The sequence below is a fragment of the Convolutriloba macropyga genome, chromosome 15 (genome assembly GCF_964194025.1).
Source record: "Convolutriloba macropyga chromosome 15, txConMacr16.3, whole genome shotgun sequence".
Classification (NCBI taxonomy): domain Eukaryota; kingdom Metazoa; phylum Xenacoelomorpha; order Acoela; family Convolutidae; genus Convolutriloba; species Convolutriloba macropyga.
The window spans coordinates 22833142-22858412 of NC_134482.1; the positions used below are offsets into that span (position 1 = coordinate 22833142).

At 34.8% G+C, this 25271-nt stretch overlaps 1 protein-coding gene across 1 annotated transcript in view; it reads left to right on the plus strand.

Annotated features, from left to right (window-relative positions):
- The window catches only part of LOC142354029 (contactin-4-like), a 330197-nt gene that overhangs the window by 171338 nt on the left and 133588 nt on the right, over nucleotides 1–25271 (plus strand). The window contains exons 11-13 of the mRNA XM_075406293.1: nucleotides 11691–11877; nucleotides 17646–17880; nucleotides 21600–21773. Coding sequence (XP_075262408.1) covers nucleotides 11691–11877; nucleotides 17646–17880; nucleotides 21600–21773 — 596 coding nt within the window. The remainder of the gene's footprint in view (nucleotides 1–11690; nucleotides 11878–17645; nucleotides 17881–21599; nucleotides 21774–25271) is intronic.

The window sequence follows — 25271 nt, forward strand, 5'->3', positions numbered from 1 at the left end:
AACTGAAACTGCACACTCAATTAGAACAATTTTTGAGACATGAAAAGTTTTCGTCATTCTATCTCTTCTTTTTTCTGTTTCAATCTCGATATGCGTCTAGCGCATCAACGGTGGCTATTTTTAGGCAATCTGCCTACTATGTTTACATTTTAGTTTGTTTTAACTGCTGTCAATGTTCAATTTTTGATTATGACAGGGGTGTAAAGTTTTACCAAATATTTCAATCGGATCTGGTGAGGTAAACTGTAGATAGTTTAAGACAAAAGTTATTAAGTGCTCTCGGATGAGAAGCAATTATTTTAAACGTTTGTGTCTTCTTTTATGCACATCAGTTGCTCAGCAAAGCAATTCAAAATGAACAGAGTCAGTATAAAAAATTGAAGTCAGAAGTAGAAACGGGATAAACCCATAAAGCCCAATTTTAGATGCCCGCTATTTGAACGTCGTTCATATAAGTCTTAGTTACCATCTCTAATGCTTATTGGTATTGATAGTAGCCCCTGTAGCCTCTCTCTAAGAAACAGAAGTACTTTATGTTCAAATACAAAACACCATCAAAATACATCGGACTGAAAAAATGTCTTTGTACAAAAATCTTTTTCAATTTCTTCTATTGTTTCAATCCCAATCATGCTTATTGGAATCAACGGCGGCTATTTTCCGGCAATCTGCCGGGTATGTTTAAAAAAATTTTGATCAGTTCCGTGGATTGTATGTCCGGACATGTCCTGATTGATTTTTCGAGTTAAAATTGGTTTCGTTTTACCTTATTTAGGAGCTTCTTCAGATATTTGCGTGAAACTTTTGTTTTTTGTAGGCTAGTTTTCCTTCTCTCGTTCTGCTCAGAGTTATTTTATGCAACAGTTTTGCCAAAATAAAAAGAGTTAGTATCGAAATACGAGTTCCGCAATAAACGGAATAAACCCATAACAGTTTTGGATGCCCGGTATTCCAACTAGTCTTAGTTATCAGGGTTACCATTCATCGTTTTGTTGATATTTTTTTCAGTTGCACTTGGAGTTATGGAGTTTAATGGCGGCTAGTCTGATGACCTTAATTCCAACTGCTCTTTTAATAACTTGATATTAATTTTGGTTCTTTTCAAAGTTTTTACTTTCTCTTGTCTCTTTCTTTCATTTCCAAGCCTATTCCGTTGGTCTGTAAGTTTAAACAAATTGTGTTTATTTTGAGGACAAAAGCGTAAACAAAAGAAAATGGGCAAAACCGTAAATAAGATAGACAAACATTACTATTTTGGTTGTATAGACATTGACAACAAGAAGATTCAAAATGAGCTCAGCTCCATTCCTTGGAAAACCTCTCTCATCTCTGCCGCCGTTTGTATTACAATTATTTTTTATTCTATTTGTGCTCTTTTTGTGAGATGTATTCACAATTTTTTTCATGATTTCGAATAAAAAATCGAGAAAGTCACGAATTCGCTAATAAACGGGATAAACATATGAATACCAGTTTTTGATGGCCGGCATGCCAACTTTATTCCAATTAATCTTTGTACTGAGGTCTACCAATGCTGGATTTCTCTCGTTAACAAACAGGAGTATGTCTAACTGCACATTCTTTTCAAAATACCTCGAAATTGATTCTTTTCAAAATACCTCAATCAGTCAAAATGGTGGCTATTTTCGGGCAGTCTGACGGTTATGTTTGTCTTTGGGTATTAACTAATAGAAAAGTGTTTCTGTGTAACATCAGGGATGTTGGTTTGGTCTTTTAATTTAGTGAAGATTTTTTTATCAATTTTTTTTTCAAAACATTGGCATTTCGAATCTTTGAACTGTTTTCACTTCTTTATCAACATGAGGATGGCTATATTTTTGCTGAGCCTCGATTGCTAAATAATGGAAAGTTGTATCAGATAATATTCCTTTTTTATGTTTAACCAATTAATTTATATAGTTTATTTCTGACATGGTTATAATTTGAAGGAGCAGTCTACTAATTGAGTTTACCGTCCCCCACCTGTTCTTTAATTTCATCAATTGCTTTCTTTTTTGTTTACTCAGGCAACTTTTTTCAACTCCACTCTCATTGGGTGAGTCGAGAAGAATCAATTAATATAGTCCTTTTCTTAATGATTTCAACAATGCGAATGTTTTCCCCACTTTCTGACATGTACCATTCTAGCGATGTACTAAGACTTATAGTTTTGCCGGCTCTCTGCTTTTGTCAGTTTTTTTTTAAAAATTAACGATTTCTGCATTTTTCGTAGAACTTTTTAAAATTTTTTTATTTGCAATTGATTTCTATTCATATAATGCAGCCTAGAGTTTGCTGGATTTTTTTAAAAAAAATTTTGACTCCATTTTCCTTCCGTGAGTATGCAGGGGCTGGGTTTTAGTTTTAACCTTTTTTTGTGCCCGTGATTATTCTTCTTTGGTCTTTTTCATGGTTAATTTGCATTTTGCAATAGCCTGAATAAAAATTGTCCATGCTTTCTTTCTTAGTATCTTACTTTTCCTTCATTGCAGTGACCCCAAAACAATAATTTAATTTTTCTTTTATTCTAAATGTTAGTTTTTGTTTGATGCAGATCAGTTTCTAAGAAAATAGCTGCCTTTGACTTTACCCAATGTGTTTTTTGAGTCGCCGAGTTAATTGCGAAGATCTAAGTTTCTGACACCGTTAATATGTACTGTTTCATGCCATAATAAAGACCTGTCAGTTTTTTAGCCGTTCAGTATTTGTCCATATTAGAATTTTGGCAATTTTTAAAGTTACCAGATATGTTTTTAATATGGAATTTATCGTTATCAAGATTTCAATTTTTTTCGTTTTGGTTTACGTTTTAGTTCTGTGCGTCTTTGTCCTTTGATGTTGAATAATGTCGTATTTGTGTAATAGCCGCCATGAGCCTTTCAAACGGCTATTATTAAGGCGCTCTCCTTTTTTCTAATTCGCTTTACCTTTTGATCACGTTTTTTTGTTTTACATAAGTCACGATTTTTCACGTTGACTTCTGACTTACCTCACTCATTGTTTAGTGAATACGGTCAATGTCAAATGAGCAAAATCAAAAGAAATGGGATAGTCCGATAAAGCCCGGTCATTAAGTCTTTTTGAATTAGGTTATCAAAGTTCATTAGAGCGATTGATAGCTGATAATAGTATTAAGCTTAATGCCCTTCAGTTTAGAAGCTGAATTAAATATAGGTTTAGAATCTAACTGAAACTGGACACTGAATCAGAACAATTTTTGAGACATGAAAAATTTTCGTCATTCTATCTCTTCTTTTTTCTGTTTCAATCTCGATATGCGAATAGCGCGTCAACGGTGGCTATTTGTCGGCAATCTGCCTACTATGTTTACATTTTAGTTTGTTTTAACTGGTGTCAATGTTCAATTTTTCATTATGACAGGGGTGTAAAGTTTTACCAAATATTTCAATCGGATCTGGTGAGGTAAACTGTAAATAGTTTAAGACAAAAGTTATTATGTGCTCTCGGATGAGAAGCAATTATTTTAAACGTTTGTGTCTTCTTTTATGCAAATTTTTCGTTATATCGTTTCGAGTTCTTCTAGAATATTCTTTGACTTCTCAAGTAAATTTTTCTTGCACTTCTTGATTTTTGAGTGATTTCAATTGCTATCACTCCGTATTTTGTTGTTTAAAAAAGCCGGTTGTTAGAGACGCGATGACAAGGGCCGGATAGCCGAACTGTTTATACCTCCGTCGAGGTGACGGACTCGGACTCAGGAGGTCGGGGTCAGGATGTTTGCGCACTCATAAAGGAAAATTTATTCAGGCTACGGCGCCTGAATTAAATTGCGTCACTTGTCATTCGAGAGCAATTTTGTCCGAAGTTGGTCGGTTTATGTTCATTTTTGTCTCTAATTACGGTTTTTTGTGAAGTTCCGACGTTTCGATTCACTTCCGCAGTTCTTTCGGCTTATTAGGACCATCTGACCTCGCGATAACTTCAACTCTGCTCTTTTTTCGTTCTTTCATGCAATTTTGAGTGAGTTGCGGGCGACATAACGTCATTTTTCAGACGTAGTGTTGCGAATTTTTGCGTGTTTAAGTTTTTTATGATCCGTGACTTCCATCACTCTCAAAAATGACTCTCCTCACTTTCAAAAATATTTTACTTTAGTTCAACGAGATAAGGTTGGCTGAATGTGTGTCGGTCTAATTGAAGTTTATTTGAGGGCAGCGAATAGAAGCAGCCATAAGTTATACAGATTCTTGATCAAAATATTGCATTTCAGCAAATAATAAAGACGAGAAATTCCGGTCTGTATTTAATTATATTTTTGAGACTGTAGATCTACAAAGTTTATTGAGGCTATTTTCTGGCAATTTGTCAGCTATGTTTGATTTTGCTAACTTCTATCTCAAGTCTGTATTTTAACTATGCTCGGACTCTGATCATGTATGTCACTTTAGAGTCTAAGCTCGTAAAATATTAGCCCAACTCCAGTCTGTCGTGATATACCGTTTGTAAATAATGTTTTCAGCTCCTCTCTCCCTGTTGTCATCTAGTGATAGTGGAGACAGAGCAGAGTACACAGTGTTGTTGAATAGGACAGTGAATCTGGAATGCAGACTAAGGAGTGAGAGTGAGAATGACGGAGTGTTTGTCTGGTATCTCTACGACTGACTTCTCAGTGTAACTTCTGCTGCAGATAGGAAGGAAGCTGAGAGGTGGGGTGATATGATTAAATGTTTTGCCCAGTGACAATATTGTGTCCCTCAATGAGAAGCGAGATGCAAAAGAAATTGTACCGCTAGTTAATTAGAGCCCTGTTTAGTTGTCGGTCAATAATAGGGAATAGTTTTTCCTTCATCTCACTCATTAGAGGGGAGTTAATTCTTCTTATATATTAAACGCGTACGCTCTTGAAAGGTACAAAATTTTTGCTTGTTTAAGGGGTCTGTCGAAGCGCATGTTTAACTGTATCATTGAAAAGCGTGGTTAAGCAGAACTACCGAGAGGTCAATGACCTACAAGGCTCAAAATCAAAAAAACTATATGGTTGGGAATCGAACACGAGTCAAAAGATTGTTGGCCAGGCGCTGTTACCACTGCGTCATTTGCGCTTGATATAATGCTAGCTCTGAGAAAGGATTAAATTATGGGTTGTGTGTGTATGCATGTAATGTATATATGTATGTATGTATATATTTATGTATGTATGTATGTATGTATGTATGCATGTATGTATGCATGTATGTATGTATGTATGTATGTATGTATGTATGTATGTATGTATGTATGTATTTATGTATGTATTTATGTATGTATGTATGAATGTATGTATGTATGTATGTATGTGTGTATGTATGTATGTTTGTGTATGTATGTATGTAGGTCTGTGTGTGTGGGTGTATGTATGTATGTGGGTGGGGGATGAAAACGATGAAGCAAATTTCCTTTCTCCATGTACTGTCTTTTTCTTTATGGTCTTTCTAAAATGCATTTTATTATCCTATCGTTCGTCATAAAATCAATATGACTGCTATTTGGTTTTTACGTTTACGTTTGTTTTAAGTGCTCTCATAAAATTTTCCAGCAATAAGTTTAGTCGTGTCTGTTTTAATCTTTGTTTCTTGCATTAATTATTGTTTTTTTTACTTTCAACCTTTATTTCTCCTGCTTTCTCTCCTCTCTCTCTCTACCGCTCTCCTTCTCTATCTGCCGGCTATGTTTCTCTTTTTAAAGCTGTGCTCACATCCCCCCTAAAGATGGAGTTTCTACAGTTTTTTCTCTGACTTCGAGCTTTCAAAATAGGATTAAGTTTAAGCCATTCGCCCCATTTCAGCGCCTCTACGAAAACTCCTAATTTAGCTTTTATAAATGGTGGGCCTCATGTTTTCAACCTGCTTTTCTTGCGAGCTTAACTTGTTTAGGATGTAAATATGTCTGTTTGAAGCGTTTAAGTCCAAAATTATGTGTTTGTTTTTTGATTTTTGTAAATGGAGAAAAAATGGAATAGTAAAAGGCTCCTATACAGGCGTTGGATATAGATCTTCAAGGCAAGATTTTTTCCCATGTGTGTTTGTGGTTCGTACTCTAGTTATGCTGATTTAACACAAAAAAATGACGATTTTTGCAGTTTCGCTCCTATGTCGTAAAAATGTTCCTTTTGTAATGGTATTTCGAAGGAGATGGGCAATGAAATGCATTGGTTAATGTGTAGGTTTGAGAAATCAATTTTTGGTTTGATGACACTAGCTTCAAGTAGTTTTGCTACTTTTTAGTAATGTGCGCCAATTTCCAAAATTTTACTTTTTTTCTCGTTTTCATCTTTCTTTTATGGCCAAGCTTAGCGATGGGGCCCTGAAAGTTTGAAGAAATTGTACTCGTTTGAAGACACAAGTGTATAAAAAGCAGATAGATTTGCTATCATTTTTTATATTCCAGTTTTCAGAATTTTGTCAATTTCATATTTTCTTATCTGAATTTGTCAATATTGTTTTTAAGCTTGATCCATAATGCATGGTTAGATTCTAGCGTTGCATTAACAAGATTAGAAATCTTTGGTTGGTCGCTTTTTTGTGTTTGTTGTTTTTCCTGTCTCTGCTTACCTTTCATATGTTGAGTATTTTTTCTCTTTTGAAATTGTCTTCTTTCGCTCGCTTACCATTTCGATCGTAAGCTTTGGTTTTCAACACGCTGAACCCCTAAAGTATCTTAATTTTGTAATTGATCTCTACGTTTTTGAAGTTCTGTTTATCTGCTCGGCTTGTTCTGCTTAATTGGCCCCTTGTTGTGGTCGAGCAGTATTTGGTTTTTTAATAGCCGCCCTCATCTTCTCAGCCGGCTATTAAAGCGCTCCTATTTTTTTTACAATTCAAAGAATTTGAATTGTATTGGGGCGCTGTCATTTTTTTAAGATCTGTTCACACATTTTCATGATTTTTGAAGTCAAATTGGATTAGTGATTTTAATCACGCCGAAACAGGAAATGGAGCGAAAATGCGAGTGGTTTTGCGGCGTGAATTTTTTGTGCTCTAATTTTAAAGTAGAGTGCGAAAATGGTGCTTGAACAAAAATTCGGTTTCTCGGTAGTGGTTTTTTTGTTCGCATGCGGCAATTTCACTCTGATTTTTAGTGTTTTTTCGCTTTTCTGGATCGGATTTTTTTCTAAATAGTTTTCCCAATCCATTCACAGCTCATTCTAGGCCTAGTTTTTTTTGCATTAAATTTTCATTTTCTCGCTAGTGGTTTTTTTGTTCACATGCGGCATTTTGACATTGATTTTTTGTTTTTTTTTCTTATTTTTTGATCTGATTTTTTTAAAATGGTTTTCTCAATTCACTCATAGTCAATTCTAGGTCTAGTTTTTCTGTTTTTTAGTCAATGAAAATTCTTTGAATTGTACGTCAGGACTTGTCCTGCTATGTTTTTTTACTTCGTCGAATAAAAAAATGTTTCGCTTTACCTCATTTTGCCGCTTTTTCAATATTTTGCGTGATATCTTTTTGAGTTCTCTAGGCTAGTTCCTCTCTTCTCTCATTCTGCTCAAAGTGATTTTGAACATCAGTTGCTCAGCAAAGCAATTCAAAATGAACAGAGTCAGTATAAAAAATTGAAGTCAGAAGTAGAAACGGGATAAACCCATAAAGCCCAATTTTAGATGCCCGCTATTTGAACGTCGTTCCTATAAGTCTTAGTTACCATCTCTAATGCTTCTTGGTATTGTTAGTAGCCCCTGTAGCCTCTCTCTAAGAAACAGAAGTACTTTATGTTCAAATACGAAATGCCATCAAAATACATCGGGTTTAAAAAATGTCTTTGTACAAAAATCTTTTTTTTTCAATATCTTCTATTCTTTCAATCCCAATCATGCTTATTCGAATCAACGGCGGCTATTTTCCGGCAATCTGCCGGGTATGTTTAAAAAGTTTTTTGATCAGTTCCGTGGATTGTATGTCCGGACATGTCCTGATTGATTTTTCGAATTAAAATTGGTTTCGTTTTACCTTATTTAGGAGCTTCTTCAGATATTTGCGTGAAACTTTTGTTTTCTGTAGGCTAGTTTTCCTTCTCTCATTCTGCTCAGAGTTATTTTATGCAACAGTTTTGCCAAAATAAAAAGAGTTAGTATCGAAATACGAGTTCGGCAATAAACGGAATAAACCCATAACAGTTTTGGATGCCCGGTATTCCAACTAGTCTTAGTTATCAGGGTTACCATTCATGGTTTTGTTGATATTTTGTTCAGTTGCACTTGGAGTTATGGAATTTAATGGCGGCTAGTTTAATGACCTTAATTCCAACTGCTCTTTTAAAAACTTCTTATTAATTTTAGTTCTTTTCAAAATTTTTACTTTCTCTTGTCTCTTTTTTTCATTTCCAAGCCTATTCCCTTGGTCTGTAAGTTTAAACAAATTGGGTTTATTTTGAGGACAAAAGCGTAAAGAAAATGGGCAAAACCGTAAATAAAATAGACAAACTTTACTATTTTGGTTGTATAGACATTGACAACAAGAAGATTCAAAATGAGCTCAGCTCCATTCCTTGGAAAACCTCCCTCATCTCTGCCGCCGTTTGTATTATAATTATTTTTTATTCTATTTGTGCTCTTTTTGTGAGATGTATTCACAATTTTTTTCATGATTTTGAATAAAAAATTGAGAAAAGGTCACGAATTCGCTAATAAACGGGATAAACATATGAATACCAGTTTTTGATGGCCGGCATGCCAACTTTATTCCAACTAATCTTTGTACTGAGGTCTACCAATGCAGGATTTCTCTCGTTAACAAACAGGAGTATGTCTAACTGCACATTATTTTCAAAATACCTCGAAATTGATTCTTTTCAAAATACCTCAATCAGTCAAAATTGTGGCTATTTTTGGGCAGTCTGACGGTTATGTTTGTCTTTGGGTATTAACTAATAGAAAAGTGTTTCTGTATAACATCAGGGATGTTGGTTTGGTCTTTTAATTTAGTGAAGATTTTTTAAATTTTTTTTTTTCAAAACATTAGCATTTCGAATTTTTGAACTGTTTTCACTTCTTTATCAACATGAGGATGGCTATATTTTTGCTGAGCCTCGAATGCTAAATAATGGAAAGTTGTATCAGATAATATTCCTTTTTTATGTTTAACCAATTAAATTAAATAGTTTATTGCTGACATGGTTATAATTTGAATGAGCAGTCTACTAATTGAGTTTACCGTCCCCCACTTGTTCTTTAATTTCATCAATTGCTTTCTTTTTTTGTTTACTCAGGCAATTTTTTTCAACTCCACTCTCATTGGGTGAGTCGAGAAGAATCAATTAATATAGTCCTTTTCTTAATGATTTCAACAATGCGAATGTTTTCGCCACTTTCTGACATGTACCATTCTAGCGATGTACTAAGACCTTTAGTTTTGCCAGCTCTCTGCTTTTATCAGTTTTTTTTTTAAAAATTAACGGTTTCTGCATTTTTCGTAGAACTTAAATTTTTCGATTTGCAATTGATTTCTATTCATATAATGCAGCCTAGAGTTTGCTGGATTTTTTAAAAAAAATTCTGACTCCATTTTCCTTCCGTGAGTATGCAGGGGGCTGGGTTTTGGTTGTAACTTTTTTTTGTGCCCGTGATTATTCTTCTTTGGTCTTTTTCATGGTTAATTTGCATTTTGCAATAGCCTGAATAAAAATTGTCTATGCTTTCTTTCTTAGTATCTTACTTTTCCTTCATTGCAGTGACCCCCAAACAATAATTTAATTTTTTTTTCTTTTATTCTAAATTTTAGTTTTTGTTTGATGCAGATCAGTTTCTAAGAAAATAGCTGCCTTTGACTTTACCCAGTGTGTTTTTTGAGTCGCCGAGTTAATTGCGAAGATCTAAGTTTCTGATACCGTTTATATGTATTGTTTCATTACATAATAAAGACCTGTCAGTTTTTTAGCCGTTCAGTATTTGTCCATCTTAGAATTTTGGCAATTTTTTAAGTTACCAGATATGTTTTTAATATGGAATTTATCGTTATCAATATTTCAATTTTTTTTCGTTTTGGTTTACGTTTTTGTTCTGTGCGTCTTTGTCCTTTATGATGTTGAATAATGTCGTATTTGTGTAATAGCCGCCGTGAGCCTTTCAAACGGCTATTATTAAGGCGCTCTCCTTTTTTCTAATTCGCTTTACCTTTTGATCACGTTTTTTGTTTTACATAAGTCACGATTTTCACGTTGACTTCTCACTCATTGTTTAGTGAATACGGTCAATGTCAAATGAACAAAATCAAAAGAAACGGGATAAACCGATAAAGCCCGGTCATTAAGTCTTTTTGAATTAGGTTATCAAAGTTCGTTAGAGCGATTGATAGCTGATAATAATATTAAGCTTAATGCCCTTCAGTTGAGAAGCTGAATTAAATATAGGTTTAGAATCTAACTGAAACTGCACACTGAATTAGAACAATTTTGAGACATGAAAAATTTTCGTCATTCTATCTCTTCTTTTTTCTGTTTCAATCTCGATATGCGTCAACGGTGGCTATTTTTCGGCAATCTGCCTACTATGTTTAAATTTTAGTTTGTTTTAACTGGTGTCAATGTTCAATTTTTCATTATGACAGGGGTGTAAAGTTTTACCAAATATTTCAATCGGATCTGGTGAGGTAAACTGTAAATAGTTTGAGACAAAAGTTATTATGTGCTCTCGGATGAGAAGCAATTATTTTAAACGTTTGTGTCTTCTTTTATGCAAATTTTTCGTTATATCGTTTCGAGTTCTTCTAGAATATTCTTTGACTTCTGAAGTAAATTTTTCTTGCTCTTCTTGATTTTTGAGTGATTTCAATAGCTATCACTCCGTATTGAAGTTTGTTGTTTAAAAAAGCCGGTTGTTAGAGACGCGATGACAAGGGCCGGATAGCCGAATTGTTTATACCTCCGTCGAGGTGACGGACTCGGACTCAGGAGGTCGGGGTCAGAATCCTACCTTCGGCTGATGTTTGCGCACTCATAAAGAAAAATTTATTTAGGCTACGGCCCCTGAATTAAATTGCGTCGCCTGTCATTCGAGAGCAATTTTGTCCGAAGTTTGTCGGTTTATGTTCATTTTTGTCTGCAATTACGGTTTTTTGTGAAGTTCCGACGTTTCGATTCACTTCCGCAGTTCTTCCAGCTGTTTTTTTCTCAAAATTTTTATTACGACCATATGACCTCGCGATAACTTCAACTCTGCTCTTTGTTCGTTCTTTCATGCAATTTTGAGTGAGTTGCGTGCGACATAACGTCATTTATCAGACGTAGTGTTGCGAATTTTTGTTCATTCGCGTGTTTAAGTTTTTTATGATCCGTGACTTTCATCACTCTCAAAAATGACTTTCCTCACTTTCAAAAATATTTTACTTTAATTCAACGAGATAAGGTTGGCTGAGTGTGTGTCGGTCTAATTGAAGTTTATTTGAGGGCAGCGAATAGAAGCAGCCATAAGTTATACAGATTCTTGATCAAAATATTGCATTTCAGCAAATAATAAAGACGAGAAATTCCGGTCTGTATTCAATTATCTTTTTGAGACTGTAGATCTACAAAGCTATTGAGGCTATTTTCTGGCAATTTGTCAGCTATGTTTGATTTTGCTAACTTCTATCTCCAGTCTGTATTTTAACTATGCTCGGACTCTGATCATGTATGTCACTTTCAAGTCTAAGCTCGTAAAATATTAGCCCAACTCCAGTCTGTCGTGATATACCGTTTGTAAATAATGTTTTCAGCTCCTCTCTCCCTGTTGTCATCTAGTGATAGTGGAGACAGAGCAGAGTACACAGTGTTGTTGAATAGGACAGTGAATCTGGAATGCAGACTGAGGAGTGAGAGTGAGACTGACGGAGTTTTTGTCTGGTATCTCTACGACAGACTTCTCACTGTAACTTCTGCTGCAGATAGGAAGGAAGCTGAGAGGTGGGGTGATATGATTAAATGTTTTGCCCAGTGACAATATTGTGTCCCTCAATGAGAAGCGAGATGCAAAAGAAATTGTACCGCTAGTTAATTAGAGCCCTGTTTAGTTGTCGTTCAATAATAGGGAATAGTTTTTCCTTCATCTCACTCATTAGAGGGGAGTTAATTCTTCTTATATATTAAACGCGTACGCTCTTGAAAGGTACAAAATTTTTGTTTGTTTAAGGGGTCTGTCGAAGCGCATGTTTAACTGTATCATTGAAAAGCGTGGTTAAGCAGAACTACCGAGAGGTCAATGACCCACAAGGCTCAAAATCAAAAAAACTATATGGTTGGGAATCGAACACGAGTCAAAAGATTGTTGGCCAGGCGCTGTTACCACTGCGTCATATGCGCTTGATATATTGCTAGCTCTGAGAAAGGATTAAATTATGGGTTGTGTGTGTGTATGCATGTAATGTATATATGTATGTATGTATGTATTTATGTATGTATGTATGTATGTATGTATGCATGTATGTATGTATGTATGTATGTATGTATGTATGTATGTATGTATGTATGTATGTATGTATGTATGTAATGTATGTATGTATGTATGTATGTATGTATGTATGTATGTATGTATGTATGTATGTATGTATGTATGTATGTATGTATGTATGTATGTATGTATGTATGTATGTATGTATGTATGTATGTATGTGTATGTATGTATGTATGTATGTATGTATGTATGTATGTATGTATGTATGTATGTATGTATGTATGTATGTATGTATGTATGTATGTATGTATGTATGTATGTATGTATGTATGTATGTATGTATGTATGTATGTATGTATGTATGTATGTATGTATGTATGTATGTATGTATGTATGTATGTATGTATGTATGTATGTATGTATGTATGTATGTATGTATGTATGTATGTATGTATGTATGTATGTATGTATGTATGTATGTATGTATGTATGTATGTATGTATGTATGTATGTATGTATGTATGTATGTAGGTCTGTGTGTGTGGGTGTATGTATGTATGTGGGTGGGGGATGAAAACGATGAAGCAAATTTCCTTTCTCTTCCATGTACTGTCTTTTTCTTTATGGTCTTTCTAAAATGCATTTTGGTATCCTATCGTTCGTCATAAAATCAATATGACTGCTATTTGGTTTTTACGTTTACGTTTGTTTTAAGTGCTCTCTTAAAATATTCCAGCAATAAGTTTAGTCGTGTCTGTTTTAATCTTTGTTTCTTGCATTAATTATTGTTTTTTTTTACTTTCAACCTTTATTTCTCCTGCTTTCTCTCCTCTCTCTACCACTCTCCTTCTCTATCTCTCCCGCTTTCCCTCTCTCTCTCTCTCTCTCTCTCTCTTTCTCCCTCTTTGTATTTTTCGTTCTTTCTTTCTTCTTTCTTTTCTTGTTTTTCTTTCGTTCTTTTCTTCTCTTTCGTTCTTTTTCTTTATTAATAGCACAGGGTTATTATTGCTGGGACTATTATTGGCCTTCTCTGTTTTTTTTATTTCGTCCTCGCGATTTTTGTTACGACCATATGACGTCACAGCCACTTCATATCTTTTTGTTCATTCGTTCATGCAATTTCAACTGAATTGCGTGCGTGACGTCATTTTTCGCTCCTAGTGGAGCGAGTTTTTTGTTCGTTTGTGTGATTAAATGTTTGGTCACACTTGACTTACCTCACTCTCAAAAATGACTTCCTGACATTGAAATCGACTTTATCCTTTAATTCAAAGAGATAAGGTCAAATGGGTGTGTCACTCTAAATGAAAGTTATTTGAGAGCAGCTAATAGAGGCAGAAAAACTTATACAGATTTTTAATCAAAATATAACTTATCAGCCTTCAATGAAAAGACGAATTTTGTTGGTCTGTCTTTTTTACTGTTTTTTTGAGACTGCAGATCTACGAAGCTTTTGCGGCTATTTTCTGGCAATCTGCCAGCTATGTTATTCTTTTCTTTCTTTCTATTTGAGAGCAGCTAATAGAAGCAGCAATAAGTTAAACAGATTCTTAATCAAAATATAACATCTCAGCATATAATAGGTAGTTTTTCTGGTCTGTTTATTTTATTATCATTTTGAGACTTCAAATCTACGAAAGCTATTGCGGCTATTTTCTGGCAATCTGCCAGCTATGTTTTGGCACTGAACCTTGTCATATCTCCATCTTTTTCGGTCTTTTTAATTGTTCTCAAACGCAATTTGTAACAATTATATTTGTCAGGTGGTCTTTTTTATTCAATTTTTTGCTTTCACAGGTTTTTCATCTGACCCTTTTGATTTTTGGGCCCCAAAAACGGGATTAACAGGCAAAGCTCATAGAGTATTAAATCGCTGAGGAGCTCCTTGGAGCCTTATTTTGAGTCTTTCTCTACCACTCTCCTTTTCTATCTCTCTATTTTTTTCTTTCTTATTATTTGAGAGCGGTTAATAGAAGCAGTAATAAGTTCAACAGATTCTTATTCAAAACATCTCAGCTTATAAATCGTTTTTTGGTCTGTTTTTTTTAAATCATTTTGAGACTTCAAATCTATGAAAGCTATTGCGGCTATTTACTGAACCTTGTGATATTTCCTTCTTTTTTGATCTTTTAAATGTCCTCAAACGCATTTTGTAGCAATTATATTTGTCATGTGGTCTTTTTAGTCAATTTTTTGCTTGGACAGGTTTTTCATCTGACCCTTTTGATTTTTAGTCCCGAAAACGGGATAAGCCAGTAAAGCTCAGAGGGTATTAAATGGCTGAGGAGCTCCTACTAGTATAAGTGTGACCCCCTCCCCCACCCTTAGTCATAAGCCCTATCCCCTTCCCTCCTCCATTCATAACCCCCCAATCACTCTCTCACCGAGCCCCACACAACTGCCCTCTCCTACTCAACCCTCATTGCCGCACCTGTCCGCCTTACCCTAATGGAGTAAATTACGTTTAATTGCACTGAAATTAAGTTTGTATCATTTTTTTGTGATTTTTTACTTACCGATTTTCCCTCTGATCAATTTGACTTTTCGTCCTCAATATCAGGAATAACATGTAACGCAGTCTAGGGAATTAAATTGTTTTAGAGGCTTTCCCCTTACTAGATTCTAAGTTTGTTAATCACCGAAACTGTTTTAGAGACAGATTTATTTCGTGATTGGCGGTGTTTAGAGTTTGACCCCCGCACTTCACCGCCTCCTCCTTCCCCCTCCCTCAACATCAGCACCCCTACCTTTCCCCCCCCCAATCCCCACCCATGCACATCGCTCTACCTGTAAGCCAGCACGTCCCCAGGCTCTTTGTTAATTCAATTGTTTTTGTCTGGACTTGTCCTCTTATGTTTTTTTTTCTTCGCCGAACAAAAATTGCTTAGCAAAATAAACTAGAATCAACTGAGTCAGTATCGAAAAACGAAATCAAAAACCGAAAACCGGATAAACAATTAAAAAGCAATTTTGGATGACCGCTATCGTCTCTAACGCTTGTTGGTATTGATACTAGCTCACGTGTCCTCGCGTTAAGAAATAGGAGTGTGTCTAACTACGAAATGGAAAAAAATGGTCCGTTTTTATAAATGGTTAAAAAATTTGTGTACTTCCAATCAATTGGGGTTATAGGAATCAGTGGTGGATTTTTTCTTGCAATCTGCCTGATTTTACTGATAAAGTTTCAATTATTGCTTTACAAACATCTTATTGAGTCTTAATAAGCGCTGCTTTGAGGAAATAAGCACTTCTTTCTTCATCAAATGTTTTTTTGAGATGATGCAGAAATAGAATGTCGGAGAAGCTTATTTAATTGGTCTCGAACGAAGTCTGAAGCATTTATTGTAAGCTTGTTTGTCTTTTTTTAATGCAAAATGTTCGCATGACCGTTTTTGCGCTTTTCTAGAGCATTCTTAGCAACTTCTTCGTTCACTGCTTTGAGTTCTTTATTAATAGCCGCCCTCATCTTCTCAGCTGGCTATTATAGCGCTCCTATTTTTACAATTACAAGAATTTTAATTGTATTGGGGCGCTGACTTTTTTTTACGACTCGAAGAGGAGTATTGGAGAAGTCCTTTTTTTAATCAATTTTATTGGAGTGATTTTTGAAGCGGGAAATGAAACGCGTGAAAAAATTTGGAGTGATTTTGGAGCTGAACAAAAGTAAAGAGCGGAGCGAAACGAGAGTGGTTTTTGTTCATACCGCTCTTTTTGAGAGAGCGAGAAATTGATGTGTGAAAAAATTTTCTAAGCGAGAGAAGTTTTTTCGTTCACTTGCGGCTATTAAAAGCAGTCTGTTTGCAACTTTTGATGTTTTTGATGGTTGGTTACGATATTGTATTAGTATTAGGCTTGTTTTGATAGGAATTGAAGGTTTCAAGTAGTTAATTTGAGTTTAATGCTAGTTTGGAGCTTTTTGATCAGTTGTTTTTATTGATTTTTAGAAGAAATTTAATTATTTTTTGCCTGTTTTTTTTTGTTTTACTGCTTTAAGTGGAATTTGAATAGAAGCTTGTTACTTAAGGAATATTCAGATACCAATTGACTAAAGTTTTCTTGGTATAAGTAATTTTTTCTTAGGAAAAATGACAAAAAAATTGAGAAATTTTAAACCATTTTTCATATTTTTTTTTGCAGTTTTTCTGTTTATCTTAGACAAGTTTCGTAGCCTATTATAACTTGCCCATTGTTTTGCGAGATTTTCATTGATCTAACTGCAAAGGAACTTTATTCGGCTTTATATTTCCTTGTACTATTAAAAAAAACTCATTAAATTTCTAGTTTTTTTTGTTCAATTTGTTTTTGAATGCCGTTTCTATTCTTCCTTAATTTTTATGGCATTTGCGGAGGTTGAGGTTTCACAATAGTTGTTTAGTCATAAGTATGGGCATTTTTATCCTTCGAGTCGTTTCCGGAATTCTTCTGGCTATGTTTTTTGAAAAGAAATTGAATTGTGTTGGGGCGCCGTCTGTCTTTTAAGATCTGTTCACACATTTTCATGATTTCTGAAGTCAAATTGGAGTAGTGATTTTGGTCACGCCGAAACAAGAAATGAAGCGAAAAAGCGGGTGGTTATGCGGCGTGATATTTTTTCGCTCTAATTTTAAAGTAGAGTGAGAACGGTGTTTGAACAAAAATTCGCTTTCTCTCTAGTGGTTTTTTTTGTTCACATGCGGCAATTTCACTTCGATTTTTAGTGTGCAATTTTAGATGCCTTCTATTTGAGCGTCGTACCTATAAGTCTTAGTTACCATCTGTAATGCTTATTGGTATTGATACTAGCCCCTGTAGCCTCTCTCTAAGAAACAAGTACGACGAAATGTTCAACAGTGTTCAACGACGAAATGCCAACAAAATAAATCGGACTTAAAAAATGTTTTTGTACAAAAATCTTTTTTTTCTACAATATCTATTCTTTCAATCCCAATCATGCTTATTGGAATCAACGGTGGCTATTTTCCGGCAATCTGCTGGGTATGTTTTTTGATTTCAGCATATTTCAGAAGTGTTTCACTCTTTCTGAAATAAAGTCTTTGGCTAATATAAAAGCGATTGTGAGCGAAAAAGGAAAATTGGCTTTGTAGATTAGTGGTTAAGATGTTGGACTGGGATCATGGAGGGCTGGGTTTCAAATCCCCTGTCGGTTCAGTGTTTTTTGCACTCTTGGAACATTTCTAAGCTACACCCCCTCGAAATTATATTGCGCCGCCTGTCGTTCGAGAGCAACTAAATCCGACATTAATTTTGATGGTGTGCTTTAATTTTTTTTGTTCTGTTACAGATATTTGGCGAAGTTGGATAATATATATGGCTCTCATGACATTCAGTACATTTTGAAACGAGACCATGATATCGACTTGTACAACCCACCGCCCTACTTCTACCCTGAGAGCCCAGGCAACCCCTACTATCCACAGAATGGCTGGTCAGCTTCTGCCGGACAGTCATCTGGTGGAGCTGGTTCTTATTCCAACAGTATTTTCTCAGCTGCAAACGAGCAATTCATAAAGAACGATGTAAGAAAATAAGTAGTCGCTGCCAATTTTTTGTATCAATTCCTTTTTTGTATCTTATTTTGTATCTTATTGGAGAAGTCCTTTTTTAATCAATTTTATTGGAGTGATTTTTGAAGCGGGAAATGAAACATGTAAAAAATTTGGAGTGATTTTGTTGCTGAACAAAATGAAGCGTGGAGCGAAAAGAGAATGGTTTTCGTTCATGTCGCTGTTTTCTAGAGAGCGAGAAATTGAGGTGTGAAAAAAAATTGTAAGCGAGCGAAATCCTCGTTCACGTGCGGCATTTTAAAGCAGTTTTTTTTCAATTTTTTTGGCTTAGAGGTTTGTTAATGATTTTGTTTTAGTTTTAGGCTGGTTTTGGTAGTGGTTTGAAGGCTTCTGGAAATTAATATGAATTTTATGCTAATTCGGAGGTTTTTCATGTATTTTGCTGATTTTTAGGCTAATTTGCGGAATTTTTGACAATTGTTTTGTTTTACTGCCTCAATTGGATATTAAAAAGACCCCTATTACGTGAGCAATTTTTAGATAACAAGTGGTTACAGTTTTTTGGATATGAAGCATTTTTTTTTGTTGAGAAATATGACAAAAAATGGCAAAAGTTGAAACTATTTTTCTTAATTTTTTGCAGTTCATTTTTTTTGTTTTTACTTAAGTTTCTTAGCCTATTATGACTTGCCGGTTGTTACCTGGATACCCTATTGGCTTAAAGGAATTTTTTTTGGATATATGTGCTTTTGTATTTTTTTTCTTGATTTGGCTTCAAATATTTTCTTGAGTGAGTGGTTTTAGTAGGTGCTAGTTGTTTTAATATGGTAATATTGGCAAAGATATTTTTTTTGGGATCTCAATTTATGACAATTTGTTCAGATTTTTTAATCATATTTTAACAGATTTGATTTTCTTATTTTTACTTTTGTTTTTCTGGTTTTGTTGCAAGGTAATCCTAATTAAGTGGAGGTACGTTTGTCTGATGAGTAGTTGGTTGGCGTTTAAGTGGATTTGTGCTTCGAGTCGTTTCCGGAATTTTTTGGCTATGTTTTTTTTAAGATCTGTTCACACATTTTTATGATTTTTGACGTCAAATTGGAGTAGTGATTTTGGTCAAGCCTAACCAGGAAATGGAGCGAAAAAGCGATTTGTTTTTGGGGCGTGAAATATTTTCGCTCTAATTTTAAAGTAGAGTGAGAAAACGTTGTTTGAACAAAAATTCGCATTCTCGCTAGTGGTTTTTTTTGTTCACATGCTGCAATTTCGCTTTGATTTTTTACTGTTTTTTCGATTTCTGGATCGGATTTTTTTCTAATTAATTTTCCCTATGTATTCATAGTTCATTCTAGGCCTAGTTTTTTGTTTGAACCAATTTCCTTTTCTGGCTATCGGTTTTTTGTTCACATGCGGGTTTTTGACATTGATTTTGTTTTTTTATCTAATTTTTTAAATATGGTTTTCCCAATTCACTCATAGTCCGTTTTATTTCTATTGTTTTGTTTAGTCAATGAAAATTCTTTGAATTGTACGTCAGCAGGACCTGTCCTACTGTTTTTTAAGATGTTTTCACACATTTTTCAATGACTTTGATCTTTCAAAACGGGATAAACAGGTAAAGCCAGCGGTCATTAAGTTGCATTAGGGCCCAATGTGGGCTTTAGTAGTCCTTGAAGTCCTTTAAGACTGGTGTGGCTGCTGGGATGGCCTTAATTTTTGGTTAAAATGTCTTTTTTTAGGAGTTTTGGGCTCAAAATGGTGCAATTTTGTTTTTTTTTTGTGATTTTCTTAGTTTGTTTGTTTGATTAGTTTTAGTTGCAGTTTTTAAAAGGTGATGAAGGTCTTTTGCGAGACCAAATTACTTGTTTTGACCATTTTATGAACTATATGTTTTGGTGCTGCAAACACAAACACGCAAAATGATTATACAAATTTAAAAAAAGGGCGTTTGCTCTTAAGCCGCTTAGGACAATCCAATGGATGAGTAGTGATCCTCCACTATGAGACATCACTGCGGCGTATAAAGTTTTAAAGACAAGGCACTATAAGTCTTTTGGAGCTCCTTCAAAAGAATTAAATTTCTATATAAGCTAATTTGATACTACGCAAGTTCATTTCAATTAATTTGACACGCAAAATGATACTAATTTTTGCTTTTTTTTCAAATTTTTGAAATTTTTTGTCATTCTGAGTTTTTCCAGACTCAGTTGCCAGAGAATCTCATTTAAGGTTTGATAGTAGGGCACTGCATAGTTTCTAGTAACTATGGAATGGTTCTGATCTTCTTAATGTCTCGAATTTCAGCATTTTCTTTTAAAAAAATCGGCAATTTTTTTTTCAAGTTTTGATATTTCTGCAGCCTAAGGGCCAGAAAACCCATTCCACGGTCTGATAAAAAGTTATTGCATGGTTTTTAGTGTCGATAGAATTGTTTTCAACAATCAAACGTTTCGAATTATAGAACTTTGTTGATAAAATATGCAATTTCAAGTTTTTTGAAAACATTTTTCGTTCTGTTATTCTTGCATCTTTAGCCAGGTAACCTCCTCCAGGGTTTGATTGTAGGTTATTACAAAGTTGCTAGGGGCAATGGAGTAGTTTTCAACTTTTTAATAGAGGGAATTCCTATTTTTTGATATTTGAATTTAGAAGGCGTGGAATTTGAGGCTTGGAATTGGGTTACTGGATGGCCTATGGAGACAGAAATGTTTCTGAAAATAATCTTATCACAATCTTCAGAAAAATTTGTTCAAATTTACAATCGATTTCTTTTTTTATTTTTCTGTCATTTTCTGAGTTAATTGATCTTACAGGGGCATTGAATTTTTGTTCAGGTCTTGCAGATATAATCCTGGACCGATTTCAGAGACAAAAATTGGCTTTGAACTTATGTTTGAAATAGTTATATTTAAAGGGATCTAATTTTGCCTTTGGGTAAAAGCTTCAAGAGTTTTAGCAACGGGAACATTTTTATTTAGTTTGTTTGATTGTTTTAGTTTTTCAACTTCTTGATATGATTTTGTGTTTTGGCTTGAATTTTTCAATTGATCTGCTGGTCAGGTAGAGTATTTCTAAGTTTTTCATTCAATTCTTTGGATTGTGTTTCTGGAGTTTTCCTGCTATGTTTTTTTACTTCGTCTAACAGATTTTTGTTTTGTATTTGACTTTGAATGACCAGTGCTTTCTACTGCTTTGCACTTAAAATTTGTGTCGTCATTTCTGCTTTTAGGTCAATTCCGTGACTTCACTAAAAAATGACTTATGAACTCACTTATGGAACTTCAAATTTAATGAACATTTACTAATTACAGGTAAATAGTGTGCATCTAAGTAGTGCCAAACTTATATGCCCTAATTCTTGAGTATTAGTCTTAAGTTTTTGATTTCGAAAATCAATTTTGAAAAAGCTCTTCTGGGTCTTTTTCCTTATAGAGCGTATGTGTATCATTAAAGTGACAGTACGTATCTAACCCAAAAAATCTAGTGGTCTACTAAAGGACTTTTGGTCAATCTGCCTATCTTGCTTCAGTTGTTTCAATTCATGGAAGGCCACAAGCGTCTATCACGGCTATTTCCCGGCAATCTGCCGGCTATGTCACACAATTCTAGCTCATTTTGTTCGCGGAGTTTGTTTCAAATGCAATGACCTACAAATCGATTTCCCGGCAAATAGCTTCAATCGGTTTTGGAATGACAGGTGAATTTGAAATGTTGTTTTTGTGCGCTTTCAGGTGCTGCTCAAGGCAGAGCAGTATGATGCGTTCAATCCGTACATCTCTTCTATGCAGTACCAGCAAGAGTTGAGAGACAGACACTTTGTCACTCTCAGGTACTATGGTACTGACATCCCCTGGTACGTCACAACACACCAGGCCACAGACCCACTTAGTGCCCACTACATCAGGGTAAGTGAAAAGAAACTCTATTATATTTGAGTTTTCAAAATATCTTCTATAATTTTGTCAAGAATACGTCAATATATGTGAAAAGAAACTCGATTATTTTTCAGTTTTCAAAATATCTTCGATAATTTTGTTAAGAATACGTCAATATATGTATGAATAAGAAGTAGTGGATAAAACAGGGCTTCCAGCCACCAGCCCAATTTGGCCTATTCCCCCGCACGAATTCGGGGGAATAGACGAAATCGTCCTGTTAACTGGAAGTCCTGTTTTATCCACTACTAGATGCATCCATATACACATTACTTTTTTTCCCTTTGTTTTATCCACTATATTTCCCTTTATATTCCCTCTAAATCTATCATTTCCTGTCTCACTTAGTGGAATCTACTAATATCGAGTTGAGCTGGTAATTATCCGTTATCAGATGGATAGTTCGGGTTCTATCCCCACCGACCCCGGTGGACGTATCCCAGATACTAGTGTAACTATTGAGGCCGTGTAACAAGCACGTAAAACCAACTTGCGAAAATAACTTGAATAAAAAAACCAGCTTAACTATTTTTGTAGCTGCGAAGCTGTAAGCTGAGCGTAGCTATATTGCGGTGCTCTTGGTTTTTAATTGCTCTCAAACGAAGTTTGTAGCAATTATATTAGTCCTGTCGGTCTTTTTTTTAATGCGATTTTTCGGTTGACCGATTTTTCGTCTGACGCTTTTGACTTTGCGTCCTCAAAAACGGGATAAACATGTAGCACCCAGCGGGCATTAAGTGCTCTTAGAGCCTTTCAGCTCTGTTTCAGCTCAAACTGTTTTGGAGACTCATACTTATACTATGGTGTGAAGGGCGGTTCTTAGAGGTTGAAGACAAGCCCACTGTTGACCCCCCTATTGCCCCCACCCCCCACCGAGCTGTTGCCCCCCACCTCAGTGTTGCCCCCCCCCAATCAGCCCCGGGCGCAAACCACCCCCTCCCCTCCCGTGGCTAGCTACTGACGAACAACCGCTTGCTAAAAACGCAAATTTATACTATTTTGCAATTTTTTCCAAGCTTTTTAAAAATTTTTGACACTTTTTGATTTTTATCAGCCCTAGGTGTCAAGAAACCTCCTTTAGTTTTTAAAAATTCTTTACTGCGTAGATTCTAGTGGTAATGTAATGGTTTCAACATTTCACCATCAAGAAATTTAGCATTTTTTTGACAAAATGTGAAACTTTTTTCAAATTTTTAGACATTTTTTTCCTTATTCAGGTCTTTCCAGACCCAGGGGCCAGAAAACATCCTATGGGGTTTGATAATAAGTTACTGACAATTTTTTAATGGTAACGGAATTGTTTTTAAACTTTTTAATGTCACAAGTTTTAGCAATTTTTTGATAAAACTTGCTTTTTTCAAGTTTTTTGAAATTTTTTGTCGATTTTTAGTTTCTTCAGCCTAAAGAGCCAAGTAACCTCCTTTAGGGTTTGAATTTAGGTTTCTGAATAATTTTTAGATTGAATGGAATGTCTTGCAATATTTAAACATTGCGAATTTTAGCATATTTTTGATATTTTTTGCCATTTTTTCCAATTTTTTAATATTTATAGCCATTATTCAGATTTTTAGGGGTCAAAAAAGCCTCCGTTAGCGTTTGATAATAATTTATTGAAAATTTTTGTTGGTCATGGATTAATTTTCAATTTTTTAATATCAAGTTTTAGCAATTTTTTAAAACTTATAATTTTTTTGAAGTTTTTTGACATTTTTTTTATCACTTTTTAAGTTTCTCTAGCCTCAAGGGCCACGGAACTTCCTCTAGGGTTTTATAATATGTTACTGCATAGTTTATAGATGTAATGGAATGTTCTTCCAGATTTTGATATCACAAATTTAAGCAAATTTTTAAAATATTTGCTTTTTTTCATGTTTTTGAGTTTTTTTCCGGCAACAGAGGCCCTGGGACCTCCTCCAAGGTTTGATAATAAGCTGCTGCATAGTTTTTAGTGTTAATGGGATTGTGATCATAATTTCAATCCAGTTTTAGCAATATTTAAAAACTTAAAACTTTTATTTTTAAAGTAAAAAAATTTAAACTTTTCAAATTTTTGGAAAGTTTTTGTTCCAAGCGTATGAATCTTTATGAGCCAGTGAAACTATTTCAGGCTTGAAATAGGGATACTGGATGGTCTCTTGAGACAATGTAATGGTTCTTAAGATATTATGTTTTGAATTTTAGCAAGATTTTGTTGAAATTTACAATTTTCAAATTTTTTCAATATTTTTGTCCTTTTCTGAGTTTAACGATCATTACTGTCCAAAGAAACTTTTCAAGTCTCGGAGATCGGTTGCTTGACAGAACTTTCGAGACAAAAAATGTTTTGATTTTTTTCGGAGTTCAAAACTTTTCTTTAATTTTGCCTTCTTCAGTTTTTTTCGATATGATTTACTTATTAACAAGGTTAGAAAGCTAGAAGTTGCAGTGTAAAATCCAATAATGGGAGATAATCCTGTCTCCTTCTCTCTCTTTTGGTTGGAGTTCCTTTCCTTCTCTTTCTCGTTCTCGTTTTATATCTCCCTCTCTCTCTCTCTCTCTCTCTCTCTCTCTCTCTCTCTCTTTGTTCATTCCGCACTTCAGCTGCTGTTGTGGCGTAATGTAAACATCTCTCATCCTCATTATCAATGAGTTGTAATTGAAATGTTTTTTATCATAAAGGATCTATCAGGCACTTTTTAGGAAACCATTGTTAATAGCTCTTAAAAGCAATTTGTAGCAAATATATTAATTCTGTTTGTCTTTTGTGCAATTTTTCGCTTGGCCGATTTTTCGTCTGACCCATTTGACTTTCGGATTCAGAAACGGGATAAAGAGGTAGCGCCCTGAAGACACTAAACCGTGGCTAGCTGTTGACGAAGCCAACCGCTCGCCGGTCGTTTGAGAGCAATTCGCCCGACGTTAGTCGGCTATGTTTTTTTTATTTCGTCGTCTGACGCTCTTTTTTTGTTTTACATTTGTTCCCACAGCAAAGCTGAAAAAGTCAAAGTTTTTGAATGACTTCTTCCTCTCACTAACGGCATTTGCGCGCGTGACGTCATTTCTCACTCGCTTTAGCCAAAGTTTTTAGGTTATTCGCGTAATTAGGTTTTGATCATACGTGACTTACCTCACTCGATAAAATGACTTTTGCACTTTAAAACTTAAGTTTAATTTGAATTTGTTTCAGGTCAAAGGAACTCATATGTGCAGTAAAGGTCCCTAATAAGATGCTTCTCTGGAATGAATTTTAACAAACTTTATTAATTTATCGCTGAATGTTTTTTATCCTAGTTTTTTGAGCGGCGTCAATTTTTTTTCAATTTAGATCTGTATCTGTTTCTATCTCTATTATATGGCACGCAGGTCTATTCTTTCGCAGCTATTCCGGCAGTCTGTCGGCTATGTTATAAATTTTTAATTTTGCTAACAATTATATAAAATAACTCTACTTGTGCTTATCTTATACACCAAGAGCAGAGCCACTGGCTT